The sequence below is a fragment of the Salvelinus sp. IW2-2015 genome, unplaced genomic scaffold (assembly GCF_002910315.2).
Source record: "Salvelinus sp. IW2-2015 unplaced genomic scaffold, ASM291031v2 Un_scaffold1835, whole genome shotgun sequence".
NCBI classification, from domain to species: Eukaryota; Metazoa; Chordata; class Actinopteri; order Salmoniformes; family Salmonidae; genus Salvelinus; species Salvelinus sp. IW2-2015.
This window is the reverse complement of record NW_019943205.1, coordinates 258,806-268,859: the sequence shown is the minus strand read 5'-3', so window position 1 is coordinate 268,859 and position 10,054 is coordinate 258,806. Positions and strand designations below refer to the sequence as shown.

Below are 10,054 nucleotides of genomic sequence, written 5' to 3'. Positions count from 1 at the left end.
CCTGCTCAACAACAACCACAGCTGCAGCTTACAACTACAAAAGCTGCAGCAAAAACAACCGAATCGCTGGCCTCAACAACAACAGCTGCTCCAAAAACAACGACAGCTGCACAACTACAACAACAGCTTCCCACAACAACAAGCGTCTCCCACAACACCACAGCAACACAATGACATCTACGCTGTAGCTTTGACAAGTGAGCTGTGGCTACAGTAACCACAGCTGCTCCCACAAACAAACCACAGATGCACCCAAATAACCAAATTTTTCCACGACTACAGCAAGCTCCAACAACACCTTCCCTTACTAAAACAAAACTGCTTCCACATCAACAACAGCTTCTCCAACAACGAACCACAGCTGCTCAAACTACAACAACAGCTTCTACCACAACAAACACAGCTCCTCCACAACAACCACAGCTTCTCCCACAACAACCACAACTGCTCACACAACAACTACAGCTGCTCCTCCAACAACCACAGTTGCAGCTAAAACAACAAACGCTGCAGAAATAACAACCGAAGCGCTGCTCTCAACAACACAGCTGCTCCAACAAACACCACAGCTGCTCAAACTACATCAACAGCGTCTCACACAAACCACAGCTTTCCCCACAACAAACACAGCTTCTCCGACAACAGACACAATTGCTAGCACAACAACAAAAGCTGCAGCAAACAACACCGAAGCGTTGGACTCAACAACCACACCTGCTCCAACAGCAATCACAGATTCCCCCACAACAACCACAACTGCCTCCAACAACAACCACAGCTGCTCAAACTAAACCAACAGCTTCTCCAACAATAAACCACAGCTTCTCCCACAACAAACCAGAGCTTCTCCCACAACAAAACCACAGCATCTCCCACAACAACCACAAACTGCTACACAACAACCACAGATGCAGCTACAACAACAAAAGCTGCAGAAACACCAACCGGAGCTCTGCCTCAACAACAACAGCTACTCCAACAGCAATCACAGATCACCCACAACAACTACAGCCGTCTCAACAAAAACAGCAGCTCACAAAACAACCACAGAAACACCAATGACATATACAGCTGCGGCTTTGACGAGTACAGCTGTGTCTACAAAAAGCACAGCTACACCCACAACACCACAGCTGCACCAACGACAACTACAGCTCAAACTACACGCAACACAGATGCTTCCACAATGACTTCAGTTCACCATCGACACCACAGCTGCACCTACAGCAACAACAGGTTCTCCACAAACAACCACAGCTGCACCAACGGCAAACTACAATTCCTGCTACAACTACATTGCCTTACAACAACAGCGTTCCACAACACAACAGCTTCTCCCACAACAACAACAGCTTCTCCCACAACAACCACAACTGCTCACACAACAACCACAGCTGCTCGTACAACAACCACAGTTGCAGCTACAATAACAAAAGCTGAGGCACCAACAACCGAAGCTCTGGCATCAACAACCACAGCTGCTCCAACAGCAATCACAGATTCACCCACAACAACTACAGCCATCTCAAAACAGCTGCTCCCAAAACAACCACAGCAACACCATTGACATCTACAGCTGTAGTTTTGACAAGTGCAGCTGTGGCTACAGTAACCACAGCTGCTCCCCACAACAACCACAGATGCACCCACAAAAACCAAATATGTTCCACGACTACAGCAGCTCCCAACAACAGCTTCCCTTACTAAAACACAACTGCTTCCACATCAACAACAGCTTCTCCAACAACAACCACAGCTGCTCAAACAAAACAACAGCTTCCCCCACAACAACCACAGCTTCTCCCACAAAAACCACAGCTTCTCCCACAATAACCACAAATGCTCACACAACAACCACAGCTCCTCACACAACAACCACAGCTGCTCACACAACAACCACAGTTGATCAAGAACAAACAAACGCTGCAGAAAATAACAACCGTAGTGCTGGCCTCAACAACCACAGCTGCTCCAACAACAAACACAGCTTCTCGACAACAGCCACAATTGCTCACACAACAACCACAGCTGCTGCAACAACAACCAGAGTTGGAGTCACAACAACAAAAGCTGCAGCAACAACAACCGAAGCGATGGACTCAACAATCACGCTGCTCCAACAGCAATCACAGATTCACCCACGACAACCACAACTGCTCCAACAACCACAGCTGCTCAAATTACAACAAACAGCTTCTCCAACAATAACCACAGCTCTCCACAACAACCAGAGCTTCTCCCACAACAACACAGCTGCTCCTACAACAACCACAGTTGCCGCTACAACAACAAAAGCTGCAGCAACAACAACCAAAGCGCTGGCCTCAACAACCAACGCTGCTCCATCAACAACCACAGCGGCACAAACTACAACAACAGCTTCTCCCACAACAACCACAGCTTCTCCCACAACAACCACAGCTTCTCCCACAACAACCACAGCTTCTCCCACAACCAACCACACCTGCTCACACAACAACCACAGCTGCAGCTACAACTACAAAAGCTGCAGCAAAAACAACCGAATCGCTGGCCTCAACAACAACAGCTGCTCCAAAAACAACGACAGCTGCACAAACTACAACAACAGCTTCTCCCACAACAACCACAGCTTCTCCCACAACAACCACAGCAACACCATTGAACATCCTACAGCTGTAGCTTTGACAAGTGCAGCTGTGGCTACAGTAACCACAGCGCTCCCACAACAACCACAGACTGCACCACAATAACCAAATATTTCCCACGACTACAGCAGCTCCAACAACACCTTCCTTACTAAACCAAAACTGCATCTCTCCAGCTGTGGTTGTTGTGGGAGAAGCTGTGGTTGTTGTGGGAGAAGCTGTGGTTGTTGTGGGAGAAGCTGTTGTTGTAGTTTGTGCCGCTGTGGTTGTTGATGGAGCAGCTGTGGTTGTTGAGGCCAGCGCTTTGGTTGTTGTTGCTGCAGCTTTTGTTGTTGTAGCGGCAACTGTGGTTGTTGTAGGAGCAGCTGTGGTTGTTGTGGGAGAAGCTCTGGTTGTTGTGGGAGAAGCTGTGGTTATTGTTGGAGAAGCTGTTGTTGTAATTTGAGCAGCTGTGGTTGTTGGAGCAGTTGTGGTTGTTGTGGGTGAATCTGTGATTGCTGTTGGAGCAGCTGTGATTGTTGAGTCCATCGCTTCGGTTGTTGTTGCTGCAGCTTTTGTTGTTGTGACTCCAACTCTGGTTGTTGTTGCAGCAGCTGTGGTTGTTGTGTGAGCAATTGTGGCTGTTGTCGGAGAAGCTGTGTTTGTTGTTGGAGCAGCTGTGGTTGTTGAGGCCAGCACTACGGTTGTTATTTCTGCAGCGTTTGTTGTTTTAGCTGCAACTGTGGTTGTTGTGTGAGCAGCTGTGGTTGTTGTGTGAGGAGCTGTGGTTGTTGTGTGAGCATTTGTGGTTATTGTGGGAGAAGCTGTGGTTTTTGTGGGAGAAGCTGTGGTTGTTGTGGGGGAAGCTGTTGTTTTAGTTTGAGCAGCTGTGGTTGTTGTTGGAGAAGCTGTTGTTGATGTGGAAGCAGTTGTGGTTTTAGTAAGGGAAGCTGTTGTTGGAGCTGCTGTAGTCGTGGGAACATATTTGGTTATTGTGGGTGCATCTGTGGTTGTTGTGGGAGCAGCTGTGGTTACTGTAGCCACAGCTGCACTTGTCAAAACTACAGCTGTAGATGTCAATGGTGTTGCTGTGGTTGTTTTGGGAGCAGCTGTTGTTGAGATGGCTGTAGTTGTTGTGGGTGAATCTGTGATTGCTGTTGGAGCAGCTGTGGTTGTTGATGCCAGAGCTTCGGTTGTTGGTGCCTCAGCTTTTGTTATTGTAGCTGCAACTGTGGTTGTTGTACGAGCAGCTGTGGTTGTTGTGTGAGCAGTTGTGGTTGTTGTGGGAGAAGCTGTTGTTGTTGTGGGAGAAGCTGTTGTTGTTGTGGGAGCTGCTGTTGTTGTAAGGGCAATTGTAGTTGTAGCAGGAATTGTAGTTGCCGTTGGTGCAGCTGTGGTTGTTGTGGGAGAAGCTGTTGTTGCTGTAGGTGCAGCTGTGGTTGTCGATGGTGAAGCTGAAGTCATTGTGGAAGCATCTGTGGTTGCTGTAGGTTGAGCTGTAGTTGTCGTTGGTGCAGCTGTGGTTGTTGTGGGTGTAGCTGTGCTTTTTGTAGACACAGCTGTACTCGTCAAAGCCGCAGCTGTATATGTCATTGGTGTTTCTGTGGTTGTTTTGTGAGCTGCTGTTTTTGTTGAGACGGCTGTAGTTGTTGTGGGTGAATCTGTGATTGCTGTTGGAGTAGCTGTTGTTGTTGAGGCCAGAGCTCCGGTTGGTGTTTCTGCAGCTTTTGTTGTTGTAGCTGCATCTGTGGTTGTTGTGTGAGCAGTTGTGGTTGTTGTGGGAGATGCTGTGGTTGTTGTGGGAGAAGCTGTAGTTGTTGTGGGAGGAGCTGTAGTTGTTGTTGGAGAAGCTGTGGTTGTTGTKSGAGAAGCTGTTGTTGGAGTTTGTGCATCTGTGGTTGTTGTTGGAGCAGCTGTGGTTGTTGAGGCCAGCGCTCCGGTTGTTGTTGCTGCAGCTTTTGTTGTTGTAGCTGCAACTGTGGTTGTTGGAGGAGCAGCTATGGTTGTTGTTTGAGCAGTTGTGGTTGTTGTGGGAGAAGCTGTTGTTGTTGTGGGAGAAGCTGTGGTTGTTGTGGGAGCTGCTGTTGTTGTAAGTGCCATTGTAGTTGTAACAGCAACTGCAGTTGCCGTTGGTGCAGCTGTGGTTGTCGATTGTGAAGCTGAGTTCATTGTGGAAGCATCTCTGGTCACTGTAGGTTGAGCTGTGGTTGTCGTTGGTGCAGCTGTGGTTGTTGTGTGAGCAGCTGTTTTTGTTGAGATGGCTGTAGTTGTTGTGGGTGAATCTGTGATTGCTGTTGGAGCAGCTGTGGTTGTTGAGGCCAGAGCTGCGGTTGTTGTTGCTGCAGCTTTTATTGTTGTAGCTGCAACTGTGGTTGTTGTTGGAGCAGCTGTTATTGTAGTTTGAGCAGTTATGGTTGTTGTTGGAGCAGTTGTGGTTGTTGTGGGAGACGCTGTTGTGGTTTTGGGAGAAGCTGTGGTTGTTTTGGGAGAAGCTGTTGTTGATGTGGAAGCACCTGTGGTTTTAGTAAGGGAAGCTGTTGTTGGAGCTGCTGTAGTTGTGGGAACATATTTGGTTATTGTGAGTGCATCTTTGGTTGTTGGGGGAGCAGTTGTGGTTGTTGTAGCCACAGCTGTACTTGTCAAAGCTGAAGCTGTATATGTCATTGGTGTTGCTGTGGTTGTTTTGGGAGCAGCTGTTGTTGTTGAGATGGCTGTAGTTGTGTGTGAATCTGTGATTGTTGTTGGAGCTGTTGTGGTTGTTGTGGCCAGGGCTTCGGTTGTTGTTGCCGCATCTTTTTTTGTTGTTGCAGCAACTGTGGTTGTTGTAGGAATAGCTGTGGTTGTTGTGGGAGAAGCTGTGGTTGTTGTGGCCACATCTGTGCTTGTTGAAGCCGTAGGTGTAGATGTCATTGGTGTTGTTGTGGTTGTTGTGGGATAAGCTGTGGTTGTTGTAACTGTGGCTGTGGGTGTTGTCGGTGCATATTTGGTAGCATCTGTGGGAGCAGCTGTGGTTGTTCTCTGAATAGCTGGCATTGTTGTAGGGGAAGCTGTTTTGGTGGTGTGAGCTTTTTCAGTTGTTGTCTGAGAAAGTGTGGTGGTTTTGGGTACATCTTTGGTTGTTAGAGTAGATGTGGTTGCTGTGGGGATGATGTTGGTTGTTGTAGATGCAGCTGTGGTTGTTGTGGGAGCATCTGTGGTTGTTGTGCGAACAGATGTGGTTGTTGCAGTGGAAGCTGTTGTGGTTTTGGGATTTGCTGTGGTTGTTGTGGGAGAAAATGTTGTTGTTTTGTGTGCATCTGTGATTGTTGTGGAAGCAGATGTGGTTGTTGTGGAGACGACTCTGGTTGTTGTAGGGGAAGCTGCTGTGGTTGTGGGAGCTGCTGTAGCTGTCGTGAAAGAAAAAGTGGTTGTTTTGGGTGTATCTGTGGTTGTTGTGGGGATGAATTTGGTTGTTGTAGCTGCAGCTGTGGTTGTTGTACGAGAATATGTGGTTGTTGTGGGAACATATGTGGTTGTTGCAGGGGAAGCTGTTGTTGGAGCTGCTGCAGTTGTTGTGGGAGACACTGTGGTTGTTGTGGGTGCATAGATGGGTTTTTTGGGAACAGGTTTAGTTGTTGTTCGGACGGCTGTGGTTGTTTGTTGTTGGCAGGGTTCTGGGTGTTGTTGCACGTGATGTTGTTGTTCTTGCAGCTGATGATTTTTTGGGGGCGGCTGTGTTTTTTTTTGCGACTTCGCTTCTCGTCGTATCCGCAGCTGTGGTTGTTGTGGGTGCAGCTTTGTTTTTGTTTGCCACAGCTCTTCTTTTCGTACCCACAGTGTGGTTGTTGTGGGAGCAGCTTTAGTCGTCAATGTTGCGGCCGTGGTTGTTGTGGGAGCAGCTGTTGTTGTTGTGGGCTCAGCTGCGGTTGATTGAGCTGACACAGTTGTCAAGATTGTTGTTGCCGYAAGTACTGTTGATGGAATCGACATTATCATTACTATTATCATAGTTGTTTCATCATGCCCAGCACATTTAAGGGGGCATTTGAAGTGTCTGTCCTATATTTGAGAGAAATCCGAAAGATCAGGAAAAAATTACTTAAATAAAAAACATATTTAACCTCTTTTTTTGACACTAAACTACTTCCATACATACATCCATAATTTGTTTTAACTGCTACCGGGCTGCCTTCAGTTGAGTCTTGTGAGGATTGGTGACGTCCTAGAGCAAAACAGTCGACATGTACGTGTTCATGAGAGACTCACCTTTTCATAGTGGGTTCAATAGTTTGTAAACCATTCGGACGCTACAGAGTTTACTTTTTAGAAGATTTTTGGGATGTTTTATGGTCTGTAGCTCTGCCACCTTTCACCGCAGATGCGAAAGGCCGATATCAGCGGACGCRGTCGATTGAGACGCAGCCCATCCAAAAATACATCTCTTGCTTAAACAGACTGATTTGTAYAGGGATTTATTTTATTATTTGAGTTACATATCCGGAAATTGACCAAAGAGGATTTTAATGTGTATCTGAGCTATTGCCAATCAAGTAGGCAGAGATACAGCCTGTATGACAAGTTTTTTAAATAATTTCTACCTGCTGTATTTCTTACATTTGGCATTACATAAAAATGAGTTGTGCGGTTATTGGTAATGTGTTATATGGTAACGATTGGTCAAAATAGCAAGCCCTCGCATCTCAGTCACAAATGACAGCACCAATAAGCCCCCCATGAAGGAGTTCAAGGGGAGGATCAATAACCTTTGTGGGCAGAGCCAAAGTTATTGCCAGGGACACAAGACCCGAAGGCGTCTGAACGTTTAAACTTGGGAGAATCTCAATTGCAGAAGAGGTCCCTCCCCTGGGACCTTCTCATCCAATGGGTTTTGAAAAGGAGGTGAGGACTGAGGATGCAAGGAATCAAGGAAATGCAATTGAGATTTTTGAGTCTTTGGTACTGCAATAATTTGATGTGTGCTCCCAGTGGCACATGCCACTGATTGTCAGATAATCATTGTTGTGACTAGGGTTGGAGAACTATGGTAACTGCCCCAAAATGTGCATGTTTTCCAGAAATCCTGGTCGGATGTTTCAACATTTCCTGCTTATTCCCTCCTAATTCCTGGAATCTTCCAACCGGGATTTCTGTAAAACTTTAGAAAATTACGTAAATTACCTGGAGTGGACACATTTTGCTCTTGCATTTTGAAATTGAAGTGATTTAAAAAAAATTCACTCTGTGCTGAAGCCGCAGAAACCAGGTCTTGGACTCATCAACCCACTCTCAACCCATCCATTGTCAACTAACTCCTATGCCCATTTTTTAAAGGTTCAATGCAGCCATTTTTATCTCACTACCAAATCATGTCTGGGAAACAATTATGTATCTAACTGTGTTTGCTTTAAATTAGCAAAGAGCAATTTCTCAAGCAAGAACTTGGTCTGAGTGCGGTGGGAAAACAGAAAATGTCCTTTTATTGGAGAGGTTTGTGTATCTCTTTCTTATTGATCTATTATCTAATTTAATGTATGGTGCCGTCACCATGGAAGCCCACAGCTACATCACACCAGAACAGGCTCAAATTTAAAGTGGCCTTTTCAAGCAGCTCTTACACAACAAATTTCAGTTTCACAGTATTGTTCCAACCTCATAGTGTGGAAATATATATAAAACACAGGAGAATCACATTTTTGACTGCACTGGAATTTTAACGATTTGATCATTTACACTACATCTTTTTTTCTACACATTTTTTTTACACTGTGAACATCAGGAACTATTTAATCTCACAGAAGTTGAACATGTTCTGCTCTCATTTCTTACCTGTTAGGCAGAGCAGTGTAGCTCTGGATCTCATCTTGATTTTAGCCATATCTCCACCACCTAAGAGAGAAAGATGATATCAAGTTTTCTACACATAAATGTTGGAACTATAATTTGATATTCTGCCTCGTACAATATATGTACATTTTGGCATGTGGATATGTTTACACACTCACCCCAATGGTTGTCGATACCCTGAGATATCAAATCTTTCGTACCATAATTCACATACATAACGGAAATTATTTGCACCATTGATAAAGATGAGCCGAAAAGACTGTATGAAATAAATAACACAAATACTATTGTATAGTATTTTTTTGAAGATTATATAATAACACTACTAATACAATTGCTCAGAGAAAAATATTTTGTTTAAGAAGTAATCCTTTTTTCTCAAAAAGTTTCAATACACTAGCACCCTCCCCTTCCGTGAATAACTGCACTGAGCCTTTTTCTAAAATGATTTATGAGATTGGAGAACACATTGGGAGGAATCTTAGACCATTCCTCCATGCATAATATTTCCAGATCCTAGATTTGCTTTGTCAGAGTTTATGGATTGCCCTTTTCAATTGAAACCCCAGGTTTTCATTGGGGTTCAWGTCCTGAGACTCAGATGGCAATTGCAAAATGTTAACCCTTACAGAAAAACCATATCATTTCACATTCATTTAATCACGTTTTCATGTATACCCACTGGGCACAGACGTCGGTTCAATGTCTAGTTTTGATTTACATTTGGTTGAGTTGTCAACTAACGTGAATTCAACATAAAATCAACAAAACATTTCACCATAWCATTGGATTTAGGTTAAAAGTAGGATGAAAAATAATAAAATTCCCTTATAGCTTTTTGCAAATCCAATCAGTTTTGCGTGTTGATTCAACGTCATTACATAGATATTTTGGGTTGAAATGATGTGGAAACAACGTTGATTCCCCCCCAAAAATCCCCAGTGGGTAGTTTCAAGATATCACGTTGCTTTACATGTTGTCACATTAACTTCACATAAGATCACGTGATCACATGAAAATGTGTTTTTGGAACAGTGGTGGGTTTGGCCTCAAAAGGAGGATGCAAAGCATCCCATACCTACTGTACAATATGTTGGTGAATCTTTGATGTTCTGGGGCTATTTTGCTTCCGCTGGTCCTGGGGTCCTTGTTAAGTTCAATGGCAACATGAACTTTATCCAGTACCAGGACATTTTAGCCAAAAACCTGGTTTCCTCTGCCAAGAAGCTGAAACTTGGCTGCAAGTGGATCTTCAAGCAAGACAATTACCCAAAGCAAACATCAAAATTGCCAAATAAATGGTTAATTGACCAAAAAATCTACCATTTTGCAATGGCCATCTCAGTCTCCAGATTTGAAACCYATTGAAAACCTGTGGTTTGAAACGAAGAGGGTAGTCCATAAGCGCAGGCGAAGGCTATCAAGGATCTGGAAAGATTCTGCATGGGGGAATAGTCTAACATCCCTCCCAATGTGTTTTCCAATCTCATAAAATATTTTAATACTTGTTGCAAATACAGGTAAACCCTWATCATAATTTCAGAATTACGCACAATCCTTGATTATTGGTTATCTGTTAATAAAATAAAAAATGTATAGTGTGCAAGGTGCAGAAATACAGTAAA

At 44.5% G+C, this 10,054-nt stretch overlaps 1 protein-coding gene across 1 annotated transcript; it reads right to left on the bottom strand.

Annotated features, from left to right (window-relative positions):
- Positions 1-2,778: 2,778 nt before the first annotated feature.
- On the bottom strand, positions 2,779-6,859 carry LOC139024750 (probable serine/threonine-protein kinase clkA). The gene is made up of 5 exons (XM_070439673.1): positions 6,852-6,859; positions 5,243-5,653; positions 4,092-5,119; positions 3,309-4,039; positions 2,779-3,201 (listed from the first exon to the last, which is right to left on the bottom strand). Exons 1-5 carry the CDS (start codon positions 6,857-6,859, stop codon positions 2,779-2,781), a joined length of 2,601 nt encoding a protein of 866 aa, XP_070295774.1.
- Positions 6,860-10,054: the final 3,195 nt, after the last annotated feature.